The 26,160-nt window shown below is 38.8% G+C and overlaps 2 protein-coding genes across 2 annotated transcripts in view; both read right to left on the bottom strand.

Annotated features, from left to right (window-relative positions):
• The window catches only part of CLGN (calmegin), a 41,882-nt gene extending 39,883 nt beyond the window's left edge, over positions 1–1,999 (bottom strand). Inside the window, exon 1 of the mRNA XM_054717714.1 lies at positions 1,922–1,999. The gene's annotated coding sequence lies outside the window, so the exon portion shown is untranslated. The remainder of the gene's footprint in view (positions 1–1,921) is intronic.
• A 4,500-nt stretch (positions 2,000–6,499) lies between these two features.
• Positions 6,500–26,160, bottom strand: part of MGAT4D (MGAT4 family member D) — a 33,150-nt gene continuing 13,489 nt past the window's right edge. Inside the window, exons 4-12 of the mRNA XM_054716977.1 lie at positions 25,141–25,274; positions 22,298–22,344; positions 20,596–20,709; positions 20,189–20,264; positions 17,532–17,646; positions 15,648–15,778; positions 13,244–13,351; positions 11,631–11,793; positions 6,500–7,021 (exon numbers count right to left, since the gene is read on the bottom strand). Coding sequence (XP_054572952.1) covers positions 11,779–11,793; positions 13,244–13,351; positions 15,648–15,778; positions 17,532–17,646; positions 20,189–20,264; positions 20,596–20,709; positions 22,298–22,344; positions 25,141–25,274 — 740 coding nt within the window. The 3' untranslated portion in view covers positions 6,500–7,021; positions 11,631–11,778. The remainder of the gene's footprint in view (positions 7,022–11,630; positions 11,794–13,243; positions 13,352–15,647; positions 15,779–17,531; positions 17,647–20,188; positions 20,265–20,595; positions 20,710–22,297; positions 22,345–25,140; positions 25,275–26,160) is intronic.

Here is a 26,160-nt window from a genome sequence, read left to right as displayed (position 1 = left end):
CCTATGTGCTATTCTTATATGCCTTGTTGCTATTCAGGTTTAATGGCCAGCTGGGGACTCATCCAATGCTAGTGTGCCTCAAAAACAGTATTTGAAAATCACTATTATTTAAAGTTTTAGTTGTCGTGCAGCTTTGGGAACTCATCTACAGAATGAGATGATAGAAAACACACTGAACCCACACCATGGCAAGGTTTCTAGTCCTATTTTTAAAAAGGCAATGGGTTAGCCCTACCCAGTTTGGCTCAGTGGATAGAGTGTCGGCCTTCAGACTGAAGGGTCCCAGGTTCGATTCTGGTCAAGGGCACATGCCTAGCTTGATGCCCAGTTGGGGGTGTACAGGAGGTGCCTGGGTTGCTGGCTCGATCCCTAGTTGGGGGTGTGCAGGAGGCAACCGTTCAATGATTCTCTCATCATTGATGTTTCTGTCTCTCTCCCTCTCCCTTCCTCTCTGAAATCAATAAAAATATATTTAAAAAAATAAAAAGGCTATGGGTTAAATAAAAAGGCACTGGGTTAAAACTGCTCTGGGCCTGTTTTATCATTGGCCACGTAAAAGGGTTAAATTAGATGACCTAACGGTCCATTAAGGTTAACAATTCTAGCTTTCTATTTAAGATCACTAAAATTTATTAGGTACTGAAAATAAGAAATAAAGCTAATTTATTGCACTATTCAATTTGTTCAGAGCCATCAATATACACCATTTACACACATAATAATTAACTTCATCAAGAATATAGAATACTTTGTTCTAAGGATTTAGGGATAAGGTGTAAATGTGACTGGAAGATTGAACCAATTCGATCTGAAGGCAAAACTGTGTAAACTGAAAAGAAATCAAACTTACAGTCACCAAAAGGAGGGCTTACCCAGAGTGATTAAGTGACCTATAAGTTGTAAAATGTTAAAGCCAGCAAAATCTTAAGGCTAGACGGGGGTTTTAATAGCTCTTATGCATCAAAACGTTCCAATATAAATGAACTCTTTCCTAAATTGAGACTTCTTCATCCGCCCACTCTCCACCCCACCCCGCCCCCTGTGGCCATTTGAGTTCCTTTCTCTCTCTCCCCGTCCTGAGCTCGGCTGTCCTTTGCTTTTTAAATCCCAAGCAAATGCCCCCTCCTTGTTACTTGGGGAAAGGTTATAAATAAAATCGGCCAAAGCGACTGATTGATCATAAACAGGCTTTAGGAGATAATGAGTCTCTAGTCATTAGGGCTTCTTTGGATGTCACCCAACTCCACGGCTGGTCCCCAGCGGCGCCGCCGGCTCCAGGCAGCGCATCCAGGGAGTGGCCCGGAGTCCCAGGCGCCGCCGCCGCCCGCGCTGGGTCCTTTCGCCTTCACCGGGGCGGGGGTGGCGGAGGCTGAGCCAATTCACGCTTTGGGGAGAAGTAAGCGGGTGGGACCAGCAGCGCCCCCCCCCGACCCCCCCCCCCCCCCACACTCACACACACACACACCTCCCCTCTCGGCAGCCGGGCTCGAGCGTGGAACGGGCTGGAATGGTAACCGCTGGAGTAACGGCCTCGGCTCCGGGGGCCTCAGCCTCGGGGACTGCCCGGGCTGGGGGCACCTGGCACCCCGCGTCCTCCCGAGCCCAGCGCAGCAGGTGGACACGGCGGTTCCGCGGGACCCAACGGACCCTGGCGGCACCAAATCCCGCCGCCGGGCTGACCGGGAGAGCCGCCCAGGAGCTCACCGCGGCACCCCCACCCCGATCTCCACGCCGCTCCCTCACCTGCCCCACCAGTTCAGCCAGGCGGGTCTCCAAAGGAAGCGGTGCGTCCCCGCCCCTTCCCCCCCTCCCCCGCCCTGGGGCAAAAAGCAACGATTTCGATTCCTCATCCTTCCCCCCCCTCCCCCCCCCCCCCCCCGGAGCGCAAGGGGCCGCGGGGAGGTGGCCTGTGCCCACGCACCTGTCTTGCGGGCCCGTTTTCGGCAGTGGCAGCTCATATGTCCGAGTCGCTGCCACTTGGTCCCCGCGTCTCCCAGACCCGTCCCGCCCGCGGCTGCCCAGCAGCGACTGCTAACTGCGCCTGCGCGTGCGGCCCGGCGCGGGAGGCGGCGGCGGAGGGCGGGCCGCGCGCACCTGCTCCGCGGGCTCAACGGCCTGACCCGAGCGGGCTGCGCGGGCTGCTGCGCGGGCTGCTGCGCGGGCTGCTGCGCGGGCTGCTGCGCGGGCTGCTGCGCGGGCTGCTGCGCGGGCTGCTGCGCGGGCTGCTGCGCGGGCTGCTGCGCGGGCTGCTGCGCGGGCTGCTGCGCGGGCTGCTGCGCGGGCTGCTGCGCGGGCTGCTGCGCGGGCTGCTGCGCGGGCTGCTGCGCGGGCGGCTGCGCGGGCTGCGCGGGCTCGGCTCCCGGGTCCGCAGGGGAGGGATTCTTCGTGATTTAGCTCCACAGCCTTTCCCTCCCGCCCAGCGCCTGCCCTTTCTGCAAACAGTGGGGTTCTGCCTCCTGGTGCGCATCTTAGGGTCCCGAAGTCCATGTACATCAGGTTCCTGAACAGCACCCAGGCTTTTCCTGCAGTTCTTTAGGTCGAGAGGTGCCTGGGGTCAGCAGGAGGGCGTCCTACTCCGTGTGCGTGGTGAATATAGATATGTTAGATGTTAACGTAATAAATGCATTGTCGTGTGTTTTTTCTAAAACATTCATGAATTGCTAACATGTCTTGTACTTGCTGTACTCTTAAGGGTTTTACAAGATCTTTACTAGTAACCTTCACAACCATCCAGGTAAAGAAACGGAAGATAATTTACTTGCCAGAGTAAATATGGAAATATCAGGGTTGAAAGGCCTGTCTCTTTCTGAACCTGTAGTTTCAACCAGCACACTAAACGTAAAGATATAGCATAAATGTACTACTGAATTTTTTCTTCTTTTTTGCCCCCTAGGTGTTGGATCATGTAGCTTTTACTACTTACATTTCCTAGGAAATCTGGACTTTGACCTTGCTATAATCACGATTCCATTTTATTGGAAGAATAAAATATTTATTGACTTGTAATGCCCCTATTAAAGAGTCTCAGACTGAGCTTGATGGCGATCCATGCACAATCTGTAACTATTGGCTGGGCGTCAGTGTCAGGGAACATTTTCACATTGCATCAGTAATAAGGCTACTAACTCTAGACTTTTGATGCTGTCACCTTTTTGAGTGTGTTTGGATAGTGTTTATTGATTATTTTTTAACTTGAGGTACTTTATAGTAATATTTTTTTCTTCAGTCTTTCCGACTTTTATTATTCAACATAATTCTGTGCCCCATAACCAAGACAATTCTACTAGCTGGAAATAATTTCTAAAGGATATATTCAATGTTTGCCATGAAGAAGCTGAAAACTAAAAATTCTTGCCGTATTTCTGATCTCAGTGCAAATGACTCTACTATTTCTCCATTAAGTAAGAACCTTCTTTAGGACGAGGCTTGTACATTTTATCTATGATTGCCCGTTTAGCAAATTAAAATACAGGATACCCAAGGTTCTGATTGTATATCGACAAATAATTTTAGTACATACATTTCCATATGTGTAATTTATCTGGCAATTTAAATTTTATCATGTTAAGGAAGTATCTATTCATTGCAATTTTATTTATTTTTTTATAGGAAGTAGCTGTTGAATTTTTAAAAGGCTTTTTTAGCATCTGTGAAGGTAATCATATTTTTCTCCTCAGATCCATTCGTATGGTATGCTCTATTAACAAGTTTACTAACAGAACCCTAATCTGATTCTTGCACTACTGGTTTAAAAAAAACAACAACACAAAACAGCAGGTTAGGATGTGTTATTTTCCTACTGGTTTGGGAATCTACTTCTAATATTGCATTTAAGATTTTTATATCAATTGTCACAAAGGATATAGACCTTTGGCTTTCTTTTTGTGCTTCCATCAGGATTAGGTGTTCATTAAATACCTACTCATTAAAATAATTTGTAAATTTTTCATTATTTGCTATATTCTGAAACAAATTTAAAATATTGGGGCTACCTGGTTTCTAAAAGTGTACTTGAATCTCCCTGTACAACGATCTATGTCTGGTACCTCTTTGTGCTTTTCTTGTTATTTCTCAAAAGCTTTTCTTCTTCTATGAATATTGATTGGTTTAAGCTTTCTCTCTCCACTTGCATCAATTTGGGTAAACTGCATTTTTCTAAGAAATCACTAATTTTATCACTTTTTATTTTTCAAAAAAGAAAACTAATACCAGCAAAACAAAAACCTATTGGCTCATATAAACTTTCTCATATAATTAATTGCCTTTGGTTGGCTGTTAATATCAACACACTATCTAAAAATAGATGTCAAGGTAATTAAGGGGGAAAAAACATAAGATGGTTTCAATGGGAAAAGCCTGCCCAGATTTAGTTCCCATTATCTATATATATAAAAGCCCAGAGACCAGAAAGGCAGAACAACCAGAATGACCAGTGGCTATGACACGCACTGTGGCAGCCAACCAGCCTGATCCAGGCCCCAATTGCAGTCCCCCAAAGCTGACCCAGCCCCGGGTCAGTCCCCAACACCCTGATCAGGGGCAGGGCCAGCCACCAACCGTGCTGACCCCTCCCCACCAAGGGCCCAGCCTGATGGGCCCCCATGGGGGAGGGCCGGCCAGACCCCACCCGTGCATGAAATCGTGCACCAGGTCTCTAGCTTGTTCATAATTGTTGCAATTCTGTCAGAGGGTGGAAGGTCCAAATAAGAGTACACAACAAGATAGTTTCACACACCCAAGTGAGTAGAGGGTCTCTTTCCTTTTATTCATGGGCGTGACCACATTTACAATTGCTACTACTATTAGTATTATTACCATATGACTATTTACTTCAATAGTAAATAGTACAGGTGTTGTTGGCTTATCTCAATACCCGAGAGACATTTGGCAACAGAATTTCAATTATGTCTCAATGTTTGCAGAACTTCTTTTCACTTGAAAAAAAGGTGTTTTTTTAAAAAAAGATTTCACTAAATCTGTTCTGATTGTGGTTTTTACAAACGTATCTGCTATATTGAGTCAGAGGCTTAAACACATAATTTGCCTTCATGTGTAGGTTTGAAGAAAAAGTGATTTTTAAGAAGCAAAATCAGTATGGATGCTATAAACCAAATGCCCAAACCAACCAATCAGCACTATTTACTCTGCTATATCCTAGATGAGTGTCCAAGGCTCTCCAAACCTCCCCTCCCTCTGACCTCAGACCAGAGGCTGTGCGGGTGAGTGAGATCCTCCAAACACCCAGCATTTGGGAGCAGTGGGGATGGGGATGGAAGCGGGGACATCTCTCCTGGTCACATTAGGAACTTTTTCTAGAAATGCTTTGTGCTGACCACCAAAACTCTTATTCTGAATCAGTCTATTAAGGACAGCAGCTATGGGGTTAAATCTTTAAGGCTGTCTTTTAACTTCTTTTTTTCCTTCTAGCATCTGCCACTCTCAGGGTATTTTGGTCAGAATGAGCACCAAAGCAGCATTCCTTTGGAATCACCTCAGCTTTTCAGTCACAGTCAGTGATATGTCAGACAGCATCCTTTAATACTGTCCCACTTTATGGCCCCACCCCTTCAGGAGTTTTGTTTGAGTCTTGGATGGTAGACTATGAAGTCCAAGAAGGCACCTTTTCAAGGAATGCTGCCATCTTTTCAAAAAATGCTGTACCTGGACTTAGCTCTAATTTTTCATATTAGCTTGAAATATGCTTTAAAAATTCATAATTTAAGTCAAATTTAAATTTTTTTAACATACATATAATGTCTTTTTCGCTCCCCCTCACCAGCTTTGAGATATAACTTCTTTTCCTCTAAAAGGCGAGAATGAAATGGACACATGAAAGTTCATCTTGCATATTCTCTTTATACATTGGTATGTAATACACTTCATACTGAGGTAAATGTGCATTTTTGGCACTCAATGATAAAACAGCAGTATGAATTAAGATTTTCATACTTGACGAAGGATAAAAAGGAGGAAATATCTTGTTATTTCTCAAAATAAATAAACTAAAACTCAATAGAATAACAAGAAGAATAGTAGATCTTAATGGACTCCTATAAGAAATTGATGGACCAGGCAGACAAAAATTAGTAACGACTCAAAAGACTTGAACAAGTAACTTTAAAAGGCTGACATAAGGGAGCCCTGTACCAATAAATAGGAATATTTTAAGAATACATTTTAAAAGCATAATACATTTATAAAAACAAATTAATGCAACATATTTTAAAATGCATATAGAGACTACACATTCTTCTCAAATTTGTATGAAACATAAGAATTCATAACAGTTCTCAAATTTTATTACATAAAGTTCTCTAACAATGTAATTAAATAAGCAATAAACAATAAAGTATGGCAAATCAATATATACTTTTAACAACCCATGCACATTCCCAAATAACCAATGAGTTAAAAAGGTAATAAGAGAAAGTATGAAATCTTTCTTTTTTTTAGAACTGAATGACTATCAGAATATATACATATCAAGATGTTTGGTAATCAGATCAAATGGCATTTAGGCATAAGTTTATCATTATAAATACATTATTTAAAAGACAAGAAGATATGGCACTCTCAGACCTTGGCTTGCTTCAACGTTTGCTTTCTGTTTCTTTAGATGTCTTAATAAAATGTATTAGGACATACACCAATTCATACTGAACCTGTCCATGACAATGTCAAGTTTCTGAACTTTTAGCTATTTATTGAGATTATGTACTGGCATCACTATCTAAGTCAACAAAATACATTTCTCAATTTTTAAAAGCTTCCCTGCCTTTACTATTTTAATATTAAATTGTAAGAATACAAACATAATAAATAAATGTTCTAATTTTTCTTAACATAAGAGATAGTTTAATGCTTTCAAGTCCACTAGTTTGCTCACTGTTTTCTCCTTTTCTATATAATTATATACTTTCATTATTACAATGTCTGAAAGATGCCATTTAGAAAGCACAGTTTCTGAGGTCCCAAGGTATTACAGAGTTTCTTCTTGTTATGATTATTAGCTTCGTATTTCCTGAAATACAAATAACAAATCTGTAAATAATGCTGTAATGAACATAGGGGTGGATATATTCTTTCAAATGGAAGCAATCTAAATGCCCATCAATAGAAAGTGGATAAAAAAAAAGCTGTGGTCCTACATACAATGGAGTTTACTTGGCCATAAAAAAGAAATTTTACCATTTGTAACAGCATGGGTGTACCTAGAAAGTGAAAGAGGTCAGTCAGAGAAAGACAAATACCATGTGATTTCACTTACAGTACTTGTGGGAACTAAAGAACAATATAAATGAACAAAACAGAAACAGACTCATAGATACAGAGAACAGACTGATGGTTGCCAGGCGGGAGGGGTATTGGGGGATGGGTGAAAAAGGTGAAAGGATTGAGAATTACAGATTGGTAGATACAGAATAGTCACAGGGATGTAAAGTCCAGCATAGGGAATACAGTCAGTAATATCATCATAACTATGTACGGTGCCAGGCGGGTACTGGAAATATCGGGGGAACACGTTGTAAACTATATGATCATCTAACCACTATGCAGAACACCTGAAACTAATACAAAATAATATTGAATGTAAACCATAATTGAAAAAAATAAAAAAATTATAAAACTGTAACATCTAGAAATATTAATTCATGAGGATGTAATTATTTTCATGACAAATACTTGATTATATTCTTTCATTTTTCTGTCCTTTTGACACCTATTAAATAGAGAAGATAACTTTACACTGGCAGAAGATATAACTCGTAAGATATATGAGACAATGTCAGTTTTAATATTGTCGTGGTGTTAAAATGATTAAAAGTAGATTTCCACCACTGGGAAACCTGTATTGTTGGATTGTTATTACAGCCAACAAACGGCTGTAGATAAGGTGCAAATATTTTAAACCTCCATTTTATTTTATTTTTATAATTTAAAGTATCAATAAAGAAAATATTTAGGGAAACAACATGAAAATACAATAATCTTTTAACAGAAATATAGGGAAAAAAACTAGAGAATAAATGTAAAATGAGGAGTGGAGAAATTATGCTGTGAATATAAGATAAGTATTATGTTTCCATAAAATTAGTTTTGGATTTTTTGTTCACCAAAGGAGTGAAAAAAACTCACAATGAACCAAAGGGACCCTGACAATTCTCTGGCAAAGAATTTCTGTTTTCTAATTCCAAATTCTAAGAGAAAATTGTCACATGTGACTTTACATAAGAGAGACAGAACACTTCAACAGTTTTGAAGAAAATGCAAACATTCCATATGTCATTGGTTAATACAAGTCAAGGGCATAAACTTACGGCTCCCTCCATCACCTCCAACTATGCTTAAATTTAGCAACAATAACAAAACAAATGTATCACGCACACACAAAAAAAGCCATTACTTAACTGAAATTCAAAGTAACTGTAAGTCCTTTACAGTATATCTCCAACAGATCGAAATACTTTGCCTTATGCCCACAGCAATGCAGTAAAAGGCAAATTACTTTTCATGTTGGAGGAAGCAAAAGCAAATTATACTAATTCAACTGCTTCCACTGCAGTAAAAGGAAAATGACTTCTGACGTAGGAGGAAGCTTATCAAATTATATAAATTCCCCTGCTTTCAGAAAGTATTGATACTGAAATATTTTAGTTGTTTCTAAAAGAAATTTTGCAAGTTTATTATAGATGTAGAACATAAAATGATAACAAACCTTTAAATTGAAAACGGGCAAGATTTTTACATTTCAGAAGCTAAAAAAAATTATCACTAAGATAAATTTTGTTTCATTAAATTATTTTTGAACTCCAAGATAGATAAATAGAGATAAACTATTTTTTCTGCTTATTAAACTATAGCTTACATTTAAAAAGGTTTTTTTTTTGAGAAGTGTAATTTAACTGGCTATGGAAAAAATTTTACATAAAGGTGTGTTTAAAAAAAGAAGACTGAATTATGGAATGAATATTAAGGAAAACATAAGAAAAATGTTGGTCCTGGATAAAGAAAAGAGGAAGACAATCTCTATGGGGCCATAAGTAAATCTTACTTTACTTAATAAAATTGTATTTTTGAAAAGCTGTCCTGGCCAGGTGGCTCAGTTGGTTGAAGCATTGTCCTGTGTACCAAAAGGTTTCAGGTTTGATTTCTGGTCAGGGCACATACCTAGGTTGTGGGTTTGATCTCCCCACCCTGGTTGGGGCATGTACAGGAGGCAACTGATCAATGTTTCTCTCTCACACCAATGTTTATCTCTCTCTACCCCTTCTTCTCTCTCTCTAAAATCAATGAGCATATCTTCAGGTGAGGATTAGAAAAAGAAAAGTTTAAAACTGAAATGAAATATCCAAACACTTGGTTCAAGATGGTGGATGGCTAGACCTCAATGAAATGACAGTAAATGCATAAAAAAGGTGAAACTCCAAAGGGTCAAGGATGCAGGGGGACTCTTAGCCTAGGAGACCTTTCATCAAATTGATGAGAGATATAAATGTAATGGGAGAGTACGGACTGGCAAAGAGGGGATGAGGAATCTGTGCCTAGACACATGGATGGGGGCTACAGTAGAGATGGCAGATTTGGTGGAAGATGGGAGCTAAACTGGGGTAAACCATGAGAATGAAATGAGAGTCTGTGTCAGGAGCATTGAACGCCCAAACCTGAGCAGCCAGGACTTTATGGCTCAGGCAACGCACACACACCCAGTCTTCTCTAACCAAAGTGGAATGAGCCACCTGATATAACCAGAGCAGGCATCTTTGCCCAGAACAAAGCACCCTGTATCCTGGGCACGCGGGTGTTCCTTCTCTCAAACCACTAGGCAAACACACACACACACACACACACACACACACACACACACACACACACCCCACAAAACAATAGAAACCTAGCCACTCAAATACACTAATACAGTCTGCAAACCAACAAATCCTACCTATATGCCAAAACTTCCGGGGAAGCCTCCTTCATTCTTACATTTTTATAAATAAATATGAGGATAAGTGTAGTGTGGGGGACAGGGAAGGGGAGAAAATTTACCCATATTGCCACCACTCAAAATTGACCAATATTAACATCTATAATAATAAAAGCATAATATGCTAATTAGACAGGACAGCTGAACAACCTTCCGGACATCATTCCAGACATCCTTCCTGATGAAGCTGTGGTGGTGGGGGCTGAGGCAGAGGTGGTTAGGGGCAATCAGGCAGGCAGGTGAGTGGTTAGGGGCAATCAGACAGGCAGACAAGTGGTTAGGGGCAATCAGGCAAGCAGGCAGAGGCTGTTAGGGGCGATCAGGCAGGCAGAGGGGTTAGGGGTAATCAGGCAGGCAGGCAGGCAGGCAGGCGAGCAGTTAGGAACCAGCAGTCCTGGATTGTGAGAGGGTGAAGGCTGGGCTGAGGGACCACCCCCACTCCATGCACGAATTTTGTGCACTGGGCCTCTAGTTTTCTATAAGCTCATTAAAATTCAACAGACAACCATGAATCACTAAATATTTGAGAAAGCATGTGACAGAGAAAGATAAAAATAAACAAGCAAACACTTAAGAAAATGAAAGGGCAAGCCATAGCTGAGAGGTGTGATCAGACTATACCAATATAGGAATATTACAATTCAAAATTAAAAAGGCAAACAACCCAATTTTTAAAATGGGCAAATATCTGAATAGACATTTCACAAATATATATTTCATTAAAATATATATTTCATTATTATATTTACATATACACACATATTGTTCAACATCACTGGTCATTAAAGAAATGCAAATTATAATCATAATGAGACATCAGGACCTGCTTTACCTAGAATTTTATACAAATAGAATCATACAATTGAAAGTCTTTTGCAACTGGCTTTTTTCACTTAGCATAATGTGTCAGAGATTCATCCATATTGTTTTATCCATTGATACAAATAAGGCCTTAAACTCAGATCTATTGTCTCCAAAATCACTGTACATCTACATCTATAGTACATGATAAAAAAGAGAAAGGAAATACTGATTGATTCTTCTCAAATAGAATATTGTGAGTGTATCAGAAAATTATATGCACAGCCCGGCCACATGTGGTTTGATTCCTGGTCAGGGCCCATGCCCAAGTTGCAGGCTCAATCCCCAGTGGGGGTAGGGAGGCATGCAGGAGGCAGTTGATGGATGATTTTCTCTCATCATTGATGTTTCTCTCTCTCTCTCTCTCTCTCTCTCTCTCTCTCTCTCTCTCTCTCTCTCTCTCTCTCCCTCCCTCTTCCTCTCTGAAATAAATTTAAAAATATATTTTTTTAAAGTTATATGTACAGCCCTAACCAGTTTGGCTCAGTGGATAGAGCGTTGGCCTAAGGACTGAGAGGTCCCAGGTTCGATTCCGGTCAAGGGCATGTACCTTGGTTGCGGGCACATCCCCAGTAGGGGGCGTGCAGGAGGCAGCTGATCAATGTTTCTCTCTCATTGATGTTTCTAACTCTCTATCCCTCTCCCTTCCTCTCTGTAAAAAAATCAGTAAAATATATATTTAAAAAAAGTTATATGTACAAAACTTTAATACACAGAAGAATATAAAATATGATTAATATCTGATAATATTCTATATATTTATACAGTATATCATTTTTATACTTACTAGTTTATAATTGAAGGTTTAACTTTTTAAAAATATGACATAGTCGCTTATCCACTATGAAGAAGGTTGGGAAATAGTCTAATCCTTGTTATGCCATTTTTTCCAAAGAATTCTGATCATTATAAAAGGTGTTAGAATTATGTAACTCCTAATAGTAGATATCCTGTTAGAAATTAAAAAATAATTTAAATATAATCACTTTGACATAGCATTAAGCTGTTACATATTCCTATTTATGTGGTATGGAAGATAAAAAAAGAAAAAACTAAGATTATAACATCAAAAAATTAGTGATTAGATGTACATTCTACTGAATCTGTTGTGAATTTACAAAGGTAAGATTAAAATATCTTACTCAGCAAGAAAAATCCTATATAATAAAGAGCTAATATGCTAATTAGACCGAAGAGCAGAACCACCATCTGGATGACCTTCAGGACGAAGCCAGGGCTGCGAGGGCCGGCCCAGGCAGGCGGGGCTGTGAGGACCAAGCCCCTTACATGAATTTCGTGGATCAGGCCTCTAATATATATATCTAATGGAAGAAAAATATGCCATTATAATAGCACCAACAAATAGAATGGCATAGACTAATTTCTTTCTGCATCATCTATGGCTATGTTTCATGTATTTTGATGGTATTGCTTTTTACATAAAGATTTCTAACAGTTAAATTTTCATTATTCCAGACACTTGTCTTGTTTAACCAACACTTTGTATCTTGAATTCTACCTTGCCTGATAGCTAATAGCTAACATTTACTGAGTTTACACTGTGCTCCAGGCACTGTCCCAGGCACCATATAATAAATACACAAAGAAAGAGAAGGTGGAAAGAAGGTCATAAATAATTGGTGAAATGATGGGAGGATACAGATGTGCCTTTCTCTCAATTCAACTAAGGATTAAAGCAACCATTCGCTTTGTTGTGTGCAGACGTGTCAATAGTATTTCAAAGACAGAAGAAATCTGAAGGATCATCTCATTTAAACTCCTTGTTTATAGGTGAAGAGAGCTCACAGGAGCGGTAGGCCTTGCCCAATACCGTGTATTTAGGCACCATAACTAAAAACGCAGTGTTTTTACTCTGAAGTCTTTGCTTCTTCTACCCCACCAAGATGCTGAAGTCAATTACAAATTGTTTCCAAAAATGAAGGAAAATTTTAAAATGACTAAAAACCAAACTGCTGAATTTTTGTTTATCTGGTAAATAGTGGCCTGAAATAAGAATGAAAATACATTTTTAATTTAATAGCAGGAGCATTTTATTTTGAAATATTCTTATATAATTTTTAATATTATTTCATTAAAGATAATAAAATAGTTAACTTTATGATTTTCAAAACACTTTTTTTAGTCTTACTCTTTAAATTGCACAGCTGGAAACAGTGAGGCAACGACGTTTACATAGGCTGAATTTTCCAACCATGATAGATAACTTGGGTCTTGAAAAGATGATTGGTCTTCACAATATACAGTCTGGCATAAGATGAATTGTATCTAAATAACCATATTTTACAGTCTCGCTCATGTTCTGATCTCTTCTTTTCTAAATAATAGTTTATAAGTTCATGAAACATTATTTCTTTTTCAATTACCATTTCAAAATCTTACTTTTAAATATTGTTCAGTTCCACGATGTGATGACTGTATTCCCACATGCTGGAAAAGGGAAGGTTTATATCGAATACGAATTTGCTTATTTCGTTCTACACATTTCTCCTGGGGAAAAAGAGAAACAATAATCTTTGCTTAAAACTCACATACTCTTTTTTAAAAATATGATTTTATTGATTTCAGAGAGAGGAAGGGAGAGGGGAGAGAGAAACATCAATGATGAGAGAGAATCATTGATCAGCTGCCTCCTGCACACCCCCTACTGGGGATCCAGCCCACAACCCGAGCCTGTTCCCTAATCCGGAATGGAACCATGACCTCCTGGTTCATAGGTCGATGCTGAACCACTGACCCACACCAGCCAGGCCTCAAATACTCCTTTTTATTGCATTTACTGATAGAAATATCTTTATTATGCTTTAGCCATCAGCCTATATTAAAATTTTAAAATTTTAACAGAACATTTAATTCTTAGCTTTTTCTTCACAGGAATGATAGAACAAAAGAGTTGAAATACAAAAGGGCTTTAATTAAAGCAAGTATTTTCATGAACTCTATCTTAGAAAACCAGGCTATTGTTGTACCAAGTACAGTATCTCCCTTCCCACTCCCTCCCCCGCCCTATCTGCATGACTTCCAGTGGATGCCTGAAACCATAAATAGTACTAAACCCTATATATACTATGTTTATTCTTATACATGCATACCTCTGATAAAGTTTAATTTCTAAATTAGGCACAGTAAGAGATTAACAACAATAACTAATAATAAAATAGAACAATTATAAAAACATACTGGAATAAAAGTTATGCGAATGTAGCATTATTAAGTAAAGTAAGGATTAACTGAACACGATACTATGAAAGTGGGTCTGATAACTGAGCTGACTCCTAGGTGACTGATGGGAAGGAAGCATATACAAGGGGGAGATGCTGGACAAAGGGCTGGTGCCGTCCTGGGCGGGACGAATCTGGACAGCGCAAGATTTCATCACACTACTCAGAACGGTGTGCAATTTAAAACTTATGAATTGGTTATTTTTGGAATTTTCCATTTAATATTTTTAGACTGTGGTTGACCTTAGATAACTAAAACCGTGAAAATTAAAACCACAAATAAGGGGGAGATACTGTATAATTTTCCTCGCCCTTTCTCTTTATTCAAAACATAAATGAAGTTTTTGGTGTTTTCCTACCTTCCTATTTCCCTCAGACTACATTTTTCTTCCTCTTCCCATATTCATTAATTCCTATACTAAATTATACCATCTCGTGTGTTTTTTTTAAATAGTAGAAAGTGTAGGATTAAAACAGAGCCAATATTTTGGTTAATGAAAAGAGATTTGGATAGTCTCCTTAAAAATAAAAATAAGATTACCGTGGCATCACTCCTATTAAAAACAAACATTTAAAATTATTCTGATCGCTTCCTGAAAATTATTTTGTATACTGTATTTATAGAAAATTCATTAAAATACATCTCCAGTTTAAATACATAGTAATTTTTAATATTGCAGGCTTACTGAAATGCATTTCTACTCAATACTGACATTTGGTCTAATCTCTCCTTCCAGTTCTGTCATCTTTTGCTTCATATATTTTGAGGCTCTTTTGTAAGATGCATACACTTTTAGGATTGCTATATCATCTTGACTCTTTTATCAATATATAGTATCTTTCTTGATCCCTGGGCAATTTTTCTTTGGCTTTGAAATCTACTTTGATATTAATATAGCTACTACAGATTTCCTTTTATTAGTGTCTGCATAGAACATCTTTTCTATCTTTTTTAAAAATATATCTTTATTGATTTCAGAGATCAAGGGAGAGAGAGATAGAAACATCAATGATGAGAAGAATCATTGATCAGCTGCCTCCTGCACGCCCTCTACTGGGGATAGAGCCTGCAACCCAGGCATGTGTCCTTGAAGTGAATCGAACCAGGACCCTTAAGTCCGAAGGCCGACGCTCTATCCACTGAGCAAAACTGGCTAGGGCTCTTTTTTCATCTTTTACTTTTAATCTACCTAAATTGAGTACAGAAAGCAATTAATTGCATAGGATTTTTTAATCCATTCTGATAAACTGTCTCTTAGTTGGTACACCTTGGCTGTTTATATTTGGAGTAAATACTGACATGGTTGGATTTAGGCTTACCATTTTATTGCCTTTTTTCTGTTTCTTCACTTTTTGTGTCCCATTGTTTGTACTTCTCACTGCACTTTGACCTCTCAGTACTTCATTTAGTAGGTAGAAGGTGTCAATAAAAATTTAGAATATTGGAAGTTAAAAAACTGATGCACTCATCAGCTTTGGTTTGGTAAACAAATTTTAGGTTATTGTATTAGACAGATAGTATTATTCTAAAATACTTGGTATTTACAAAATAAAAACATACTCACAAAAGTTTCTCCTGGGTTACACATCTTCACCTTAAAAATGTCCCCCAACAGCCAGTCTATAGGTTTATCTTTGTAGAACATTAAAAAAAACTGTATGAAGTCAGTTAAGTTCTCAGATTTAAATAGCTTTCCTATGGAGAAAAAGTAACCAAAGCAAGTGATTTACTGATGGAAATGTTGATTTAATATTCATGTTTGCCCTATCTTTGTTAGTATATTGTAAAATCCTATTTAGCAAGCTCATATTTTTGGTAAATATCAGCTAAAGAACTGTAATAACTTTAAAAAGACTTTGTAAAGTTAATCTTAAAGAAGACTTCAGCATCACATACAGCATGCTCCTTGTTCAATGTTCCCTTGTGGTGAACAGAAAGTGAATATTCTCTATCATTCTCATACCTGACTTTGCTGAGAAAGATAAAAAGAATTTAAACTTCTCAGAATAATATGTCAACAAAATTATTTTCTCTGCAAGCTTCTCATCAGGTATTATAGTTACCCAATTTTCTTCTTATTTTAACCAAAGCTGAGCAAAAACCTTCAGGGCCTTAAGATTGGATTCCATACCACTCTATAGAAACTTTGGGAAAGAAAGTGAGTGGTCAAGTAAGTATATGAAGAACAGATGGATTTGACTAGCAACCCAAGAAATGCTTTATACTCTGCCCAACATAAAAAAAAATTTTTTTTGCTGGGGAAAATCAAATGCTATCAAGCATATGGGGAAGCAGGCGCTCACCTCACGGCTTATGGGCATATACACTGTTCAGCCAATGTGCGAGGCAACCTGGTGGTACTTAGCGACCCAGCTAATTTGCCCTCAGTGATCCCACTCCAGGGGACACATATGTCACTTCATTTCTTTGTGGTGGCAGAGTTGCAGACCATCAAGGTCCACCACTCTGGGAATGGATGAGCCAAATGGAGTGTTAGGTAGCACTTATCCAGCAGTAAGAAGCAATGAACTAAACGAACGTAAAGCAACATGCTGACAGTTTTAACATCTGGTTTCGAGGACAAAAATGTAAGGAACAGGGAGAGGTTTATCACTTCGCCACTTATGTCAATTTTAAACAGGTACAAACATGATCAACACCAAATATTTTACATGGATATATGTATGCCTATATGATATTTTGCACATATTAGAGTGAAAATCTATTGGAGGGGTAGGAGGAAGTGGGAGTAGGAATCGGGCATAAAACAAAAGAATAAAATAAGAGAGGGCCCCTGCCTGAGCAATGAAAACACGCACCACAAAGAGAGCGTGGTACTTCAACCTGCTGCCGTCAGAGCCAAATTTAAAAAAAGAATGGAAGGGAGGAAAGAAAGGAAAAGTCCACAGAAAATTCTAAAATTAAAAAATCTCATCATGAGCACAATTTTAGGAACTTTTCTTGGTGAATATAACTCATATACCTCTTTTTTTTATAGTATGTCACTTTTGGAATACGGGAATTACAGGAACTTCACAGTACAATAGTCCTAAGTTAAAATTCTTTTCTCTGCAACTGCTTTTTGCATGTCTTTTTCTATGTAAAATCGAGAGAAGTTCATCTTAGTCACTGAGCTAACCTGAGTGCCAGACACACAGCAAGCATTTAACAAGGGGTGCTATCTTAACGTTTTTGTATAACGTTTTTGACATATGCATGTATGTCAATCAGCTTATTTACATTTCCCATCCAGAAAAAAAATTGGTTTAAAAATACATTTTCTGAAATTCAGATCCTTGAATCTGATTTTACTAGTAAAGTAATTGTATTTTTGTAGAAATCATGCTATTCCTTTTCATTTAGTAACAAACTTTTTGATAAGTTCTTAAGAACTATTAAGGTTATCATGCTAAAAAGCTGGACCCCACAAAATTGACTCATTGCTTACCTATGAATCCAAGAACTGAAAACTCAATATAAAACCAATTATTTGAAGTGATACTATGTACAAAATCTGTGATTTTTGTAAAGTACATCTTTTTAGCTATGATGTCATCTTCTAGCTGGGAAAAAAAAAAACACAAAAAGGCATTAGTACCTTTGGTGCTTCTATTGAATAATTTATATTAACTTATTATAGACTACTATTATAAATACTTTCAATAGACTACACTGAAAAATGTTTTTATGAGGTAATAATTTTATTTATAGTTCAGTTCACTGAGGATATTTACTGTTAGTCAATTTTCATTTTCTGATTCTAAGACCAGGGATTATCTCTTTCTTTCCTGAATGCTAACATGTAACATTCATTCACTCTAAATTTTCTTTGGAAGATTGACAGTAAACCTCAAAATAGTTCTCAATGGGGAGGATAGAAACTAGATTTTTCTTTTTAAATTTAATATATTTTTATTGATTTCAAAGAGGAAGAGATAGAGAGATAGAAATATCAATGATGAGAATCCTTGATCAGCCTCCTGCACACCTCCTACTGGAGATTGAGCCAAAACCTGGGCATGTGCCCTGACCAAAATCGAACCATAACCTCCTAGTTCATAAGTTGACGGTCAACCACCGAGTCATACCAGCCAGGCTCTTTTTAAATTTAATACATATTATGCATAATCTCCAGACTCAGAGGGCCTCCTAAATGACTTAGCAGAAGAATGTGGAAGTCCTCAGGCACATTACCAGAGCACAAAATAGAGTTATGTTGTTTCTAAGGGTACACTGGCTGGATGTCATGTTTCAATTCCATTGTTACTAACTAGGAATCAAAAAGGATTTTTTATTTCTTCCCATAAAAGAGAAAACCTTTCTTCAGGCCTTTTTCTAACTCTGTTCTTTAATGACATTCTTCAAACTCTTCTCACAACTGCACAGTGTCTCATGTAGTGAGGATATACTTACTGGAGGGAAACATAACATTACTATTTAACAATATGCAGGAACTCAGGGGGTACAAACTATAGGTAATTGATTTACTTCATAAATACAACATAGGCACTATATAACTATCCTATATAATAAAAGCCTAATATGCTAAGTTTCTGACCATTTGACCATTCTACCAATCACTGACCAGTGCACTGACCACCAGGGGGCAGACACTCAAACCAGTAGGTTAGATTGCTGCTGGGGGTCTGGCCGATCGGGACTGGGCAAGTCAGGCAGGACATGCCCTAGAGCCCTCCATGGTCCCTCCCCATGGATCATGCACCAGTGGGGTCCCTTGGCCTGGCCTGCACCCTCTCACAATCCAGGACCCCTCGGGGGATGTTAGAGAGCAGTTTGAGCCCGATCCCCACAGGCCAGGCCGAGGGACCCCACCTGTGCATGAATCCATGCACTGGGCCTCTAGTCCTATATAATAAAGAGGGAATATGCAAATTGACTGTCACTCTTCCACAAAGATGGCAGCGCCCACGTGAAGGTGGGGGTTTCCATAACACAAGATGGCTGCACCCACAGCAGAGGCCGAGTTTCCGTAAAGAGCTTTAACGAGCAATCAGCAGGGACCTGAGGCTGCACCCCAACCCCGCCCCCATAGGGCTTGACAGAGGATCTGAGGCTGCACTCCCCTCCTGGCACCGGGCCAGGGAACCTGAGGCTGCGTCCCCCGTCCGGTGGGGTTTGACGGGGGACCTCAAGGCATGCCCCCCACCCCGCCTGCCAGGGGACCTGAGGTTGCGCCGCCCCCCCCCCCCCCAACTGGCGGCGCTTGATAAGGGTGGGACCAGCCAGGTCTGGATCTAGCCCAATGGTGGGGGCCTGGCCGGGTCTGGGTCTCGTGTGATTTTGAGGCGCACATGGGTGGGCGAGAACTTGAATCTGGGTCCCATGGTGTACTCCAGACTCTGACAGGAGGACGATTTTCATATACATTTTACTAATTTTCTTTCATCTCTGACACTTCTGTTATAGAGAAAGGGCAAATAGCATTATTAAAATATTTCCTCGCCAAAACCAGTTCGGCTCAGTGGATAGAGCATCGGCCTACAGACTGAAGGGTCCCAGGTTCGATTCCGGTCAAGGGCATGTATCTTTGTTGCGGGTACATCCCCAGTAAGGGGTGTGCAGGAGGCAGCAGGTCGATGTTTCTAGCTTTCTATCCCTCTCCCTTCCTCTCTGTAAAAAATCAATAAAATATATTAAATTAAAAAAAATATTTCCTCTAATTAATCCCCTTTTAATGTGCACAAATTTCATGCACTGGGCCACTAGTATTACTCATAAAATCTGAAGCTATGTAGGATAGCAGGGATAAGCATATACACTGTCCAACATATAACAAGTACTCAAATTATGTTTATTTAAACCAATAAATTTGTAGGCAGACAAATGTAGGCAGTACAATTTCTTTTCTTTTTTTCTAGATAAATTATTTTCATTTTGCTTCAGGTAACTATATTTTCTGCTGTTAATAGTGACCCCAGAAAGAAGACTAATATATAATCAATTTTAAGCTTCCTTGTGGTATTTTAATATAATGAGTATTTTCTATTTTATGAGTATAAAGAAAGGTGGAGGAATACAATGAAGAAGGAAGGAATCAAAAGAGAGAGAGAGAACTTCCACTTTATATTTATATCAAGGTCATACCTGTAGATAATACATGGCCTTGGGTTGGGCATACAGCATCAAAAAACAAAAATCCAAAACTTGTTTCATTCGCCAACTAAAGATAAGTAATAAAATCTGTTAATATTTGTCATTATTTAATTTTGCTTATAGGCACACTTAGGAAATTAAAACATAAAACAACTGTCTCTGTGTGGGACAGGGGATCAGCCCTGATTTGTAGCTTTTGCCCATTTCTGTGGTGGAAATGCTCCTGATTTCATGTTACCAACTGATGTCACTGAATACAGAGTTGGGAAGTGATCTACATAGCTCTTGAAAGTCAATAGGAGCTGGCTGCATTTGAAATAGGATCTATTAGATGCTGATTCCAACATTTCATCAAATGAAGTTAGTTACTTAAGGCTACAATTTTCTAAATTTCATACCTCTCTAGTTTTTGTAAATCCTCAGTTGATTGCATGGCATGGAACATATCTGGATAAAAAAAGGCAGGTATTGAAATGACCTCTAAGGATCCAGACTTCACTTGCCTTTTGAATCTATCAATAGAAGTAAATGGAGGTTTGTAATTGAATATTTGATATATCAAAATAACAAATACTTAAGAGGAATTTTCTTATACATGTCCACATAATATTTTTATTTGAATTATTTCACAGGTTGGTACATATCAATATCATAAAACTAATACTCTTTAGCCAAAGTATTTCTTTTATAAATCAAAGAGAGGCATATCAAAAAAATTAAAATACACAAAATGCACGTTCCAGGATGTATTTATATTTCCAAAAATCTACATGCTCCCCTTTTGGCCTTTCTGCCTCCCAGGCAATTCTATTCGCCAGGCATTCCCTTCCTCCTTTTGTCTGCTTGAAGAATATCTACTTACACCCTTAGACTTAGCCCAATTGTTACCTTCTCAAGAAAGTGGTCCTTGATATTTTCGGATAATGTAAAATACTCTCTACTCTATATATTTTCATATTGCCCTCCCCAAACACCATAATAATAGTAGCCTCTTGTGATTTGGTTTTTGCCAGTTTCATCACCCACTGGAATATAGAGATTTGGAAGGCTGGGTCCATTCTACAGCATCTTGCTTGATAGTTTCATATTGGTTCATCAGTGTTTTCATCTCCTGGGCTGCATACAGCAGGAGATTGTAAGCAGAAGCAATGAAAGTAGCTTCATACAGTAAAGAACACAAGAATGTTTTTTAAAGATAAGCCAGTAGGCTTCTCACAGAGACAATGGATTTCATGGAGAATAGATATTATAACAATAATAACATGAAAAATATGGAATTTAATAGGTAGATAACCTACACAATGGAGGAAAATTATAAGCTATACTTCATCACAGCTGAGATAGAACTATAGAGCACAGATACACATTAAAACGAATATGACCTTAATATATAAAAAGCCAGGTGCCATCACGACCAAAACAACCAGACGGACGACCAAACAGCAGGCTGCGTGGGGCAACAAGGCTGGCAGGGGGGTTAGTGAGGGACAACCAAACAACCGAACAGCAGGCTGTGTGGGGCGACCAGGCCAGAAGGGGGGTTAGTGAGGGACGACCAAACAACCGAACAACAGGCTGCGTGGGGCGACCAGGCCGGCAGGGGGGTTAGTGAGGGACGACCAAATGAATGAACAGCAGGCTGCATGGGGCAGTTGGGGATGACCAAGCCAGTGTGTGTGTGGAGGGGGCAGTTGGGGGTGACCAGGTGGCAGGAGGGAAGTTGGGGGTGATCAGGCTGGCGGGGGGGGCGGGGGAGGCAGTAAGGGGCAACCAGGCCAGTGGTGGGGGAGGGCAGTTGGGGGCAACCAGGCTGACAGGGGGCAGTTAGGGGCAATCAGGCAGGCAGGCAACTGAGCAGTTAGGAGCCAGCAGTCCCCGATTGTGAGAGGGATGTCCTCGGGATCAGGCTTTAACCTGCAGTTGGACATTCCCTGAGGGCTCCCAGATTGGAGAGGGTGCAGGCTGGGCTGAGGGGACCCCCCCTCCCATGCACAAATTTCATGCACTGGGCCTCTAGTCACTAGTAAAATGATTGGACAGAAAAAACAGGATAGAAAAATGAAAGAACAGCCAGTTTAAAATGTATCCAACAGTACTTACTTTTTTGTAATCATGTCAACAACAGATTTTGAATACTCTTCATTACTCTAAAAATGAGAAAAATATTTTAATGAAACTAAGGATGCCCCATACTTCTATTAATACATGTTTGCTACATATAAACCTAGTTTATGTGTGGAATGCTATTGTTTCCTAATCATCTCTAGTGTTTTCACTTTCTATAAAAGAATTTAAAATATCCATGAGACTAAAAGATCTGACTTGAATATGAAAATATGTCATTCTCCTTTTGTCACAATATGAAATATCACTACTGTTATTTACACTTAAAAATTTGTGGTATACAAAAGCTATGCATCTAAGCCAGTTTTGCCATAAATGTCAGATGGCTTATTTCAAAGAATTGCTCTTTTTTGAAAATATCTTCATTTTATAAATATTATATGACAATAAGCTTACTTGGAAATTATTTCACTTTTTTCCAGACAGTATTACTCATCTAAACTCTCAAATTTTCTTCTGTTGACAAACTTTGTGTACCTACTCTTCATTGAGTATTGTGCTTAGATTAGATGACAGACTCATTTGTAAATAGTTTTTGGTGGTTTATTCCCCCAAATGATTTTTTTTACATAATAAATGGCATTTACAAGATGTAGCCGCAGGGTCTACAAGCATTCCCAATATAAAATTCTGAAAATATTCTGAATAATGACCATTCCATTGTCAAATCTGAATTCTCTGAAAGGCAATTCTGAATGTATATAGTTAGGGTGTTCGTTAAAAATATATGTCATGATGCAAATAACTCTATTATAGTACTTAAGGTTCTTAAGACAGCCATAAATTGCATCTCTAGTTATTGTTACACACTGAAACATATTTTGCTTTAAACATAGTGCTAAAGTTGTAATTCTTAAGCATTATATATTCCATTTTAAAATTTGTCCCCCATATTTTATTGGTCAATATATTTTAGGCAGATGAACATTGTGTCAGCAGCAAATGAACAAAGCTTGTAATATGTAACACAAAAAAAGTGACAAAACACTTCAGAGATTAAGTATATGCTTCCAATATTAAGAAATTAAATTTGGAGAGAAAGATTGTTTAATCTTTTATTTATATTTCCCCAATAGTTCTTCTGTTGCTTGTTTTGTTTAGAGTTTTTCTGCCTTCAAAGACACATTTATTATAGGAAATGCAAACAATAGAGAAAAGAATAAAGGACAACAACTCCCAACATCCAGAGATAACCATTATTATATTTGATACTTATATGTAAATATAAACTGATATTTATAAATAGTTTTTGTATACGACTACTAATTTTTAAATATAAACCATTATTTATATCATTCTAAGATTTGCTCATTCTTTTTCTCTTTATACATTTCATCAATCTGTATTATCTTCCTTCCTTCTTTCTATCACATTTTGCACAGAGGGTATGTTAAACAGGATGCTTTACAACTTTTTTTACTCAACAATATGATTTAGACATGGTTTTATGTCAGGGAATATGATATTCATTCTTTCAATGGTTACAGATCACTGCAGTGTAGACATGAATATTCAACCAGTCTCTTATTGACATTTTGATTGTTTACAATATTTTGGTGTTTAGCACTAAAAATCCTTGAAATAATTACTTATTGAACACTTACTACATGCCACACAGCATTTGAAATACTTTGAATATTTTAGCTAATTTAATTGCCAAAACAATTATGTGTGATTAAGGTAACATTATCATCACTATTTTACAGACAAGAAAAGTGAAGCACAGAGAAGTAACTGGTTCAAGTTCACCAGCCAGGAAGTGGAGAAGCTGGCATTTGAAGCTGGCAATCTAGATCCAGAGTCTGTGTTCTCAACTACGATACTAGTGTGTCATATTTTATCATTTTGAAATTCTTGCCTGGCTATTTCCTTAGGATAACTTCCCAGAATTGAGATTTCTGAGACAAAAGATATACACATTTTAAATCTGATACATGTTGCTAAATTCCCCTCCCAAAGGCAGGGGAATTAGTGTTAACATTTATACAGTACTTATATAGCACTACAAGATAGAAAATTTTGGGCCATTAGAAAGATGAATCTGCTCTATTAATAACTAGGCAAATTACTTTCATAAACTTCTTTCTTCATCTGTACAATTATGATAGTACTACCTCCTTTACAGAGATGTATGCAGGTTATAAATAATGTATATAAAGATTGTCTACAATCCTTCAGATATAGAAAGGAGTCCCCCAATTAGTGGTAGTTATTATTTAATATAAATTATCTCTTGATTCCTATACTAACCTTTTACTGGGCAGGTTTTATTACTATAACATCACTTTTAATGTTCTGTTTGTAAATACAATTCTGTACCATATAGTATGTAAGGCCCCTAGTTACATTTTTTTAAATGTATTTTTATTGATTTCAGGGAGGAAGGGAGAGGAGGGAGGGAAAGAGAGATGAAATATCAACAATGAGAGAGAGTCATCAATCTGCTGTCTCCTACACACCCCACACTGGGGATCAAGCCCACATCCTAGGCATGTGCCCTGACTGGGAATCAAACCTTGACTTCCTCGTTCATAGGTCGATGCTCAATCACTGAGCCATGCCGGCCAGGCCTAGTTACATATATAATAATGTAATCCTATTTCTCCACATGGAAATGTGATATTTAAATAAACTTTTTAGATTGACATATTTAATTCTTTCTTGGTGGTGTCAAAAAAGTATTAAATACATTGTCTGCTATGTAAAAAAGGCATCTGTGAATTGCTTTTTGAAATTTGAGGGGAAAATTTGAAATGATACAGTGATTAGCATGGAGACTACAGGCTGGGAGCAAGGAGCTGGTTGGCCTTCATACGTACATCTGCAATAGAGACGATCACTACAGAGTCCTTCTCCTCCGAAAGCGTCATCCTGGAAACAAGCGAGGTCAGCGTTTGCTTCAGGTAACTATGATTTCGTCTCTTAACAGTGGAAATGCCAAGTGCAAAAGACACTGCAGACACCCGAGCATGGCATCACCATTTCAAACCACAGAGAAAAATATAATTTAGCATTAATGTCTATGCTTACTTCTATGTTTGGGTTAATTGTGTGGTCATAAAAATAGTGCTTGAAATTTTATTACAGAAGTAATCCCAACCAAAAGCCGTTAGTTTTTATAATATACTAGAGGCCCGGTGCACAAATTCGTGCACCAGTGGGGTCCCTCGGCCTGGCCTGCAGGATCGGCCAAAAACGACATCCCCTAAGGGGTTCCAGATTGCAAGAGGGTGCAGGCCAGGCCGAGGGACCCCACTGGTGCACAATCAGGGCCGGGGAGGGATGCAGGAGGTTGGCCAGCCTGGAAGGGGCCGTGGGAGGGCTCCAGGGCATGCCTGGCCCATCTCGCTCAGTCCCAATTGGCTGGACCCCAGCAGCAAGCTAACCTACCAACTAGAGCGCCTACCCCCTGGAGGTCAGTGCACGTCATAGCAAGCAGTTGAGCGGCTTTAGCATATCATTAGCCTATTACACTTTGGTTGAACAGACAACTGGACACTTAGCATATTAGGCTTTTATTATATAGGATTTCATTTTCTGCTTAAGGAAATTCCAATTTGCAGTGGATGGTTAGGAAATGTGTAAATAGACACCAAGATAATTTCAGTACAGTGGAAAAGAAAACTATTCACTCTCCATTTATTATAGTGTCCTCTAACTGGGTATGAAAGGCATTGGCTGGGTCTCTACTCTTCTTCCTAAGGAGACACTAGAACCCCAAACAGCAAAAACACTCTGAAATAATGTCATCTGTGAAAACAGTACATGAGGTAATTTCCAACTGATCTGATGGGATAAATCCATGTCTCTACGTGACTTTTATTGCCCAATAATGGCCA

This window comes from Eptesicus fuscus, chromosome 6, assembly GCF_027574615.1.
Source record: "Eptesicus fuscus isolate TK198812 chromosome 6, DD_ASM_mEF_20220401, whole genome shotgun sequence".
NCBI classification, from domain to species: Eukaryota; Metazoa; Chordata; class Mammalia; order Chiroptera; family Vespertilionidae; genus Eptesicus; species Eptesicus fuscus.
Note: the sequence above shows the minus strand (reverse complement) of the source record. Positions and strands in the feature narration are given on the sequence as shown.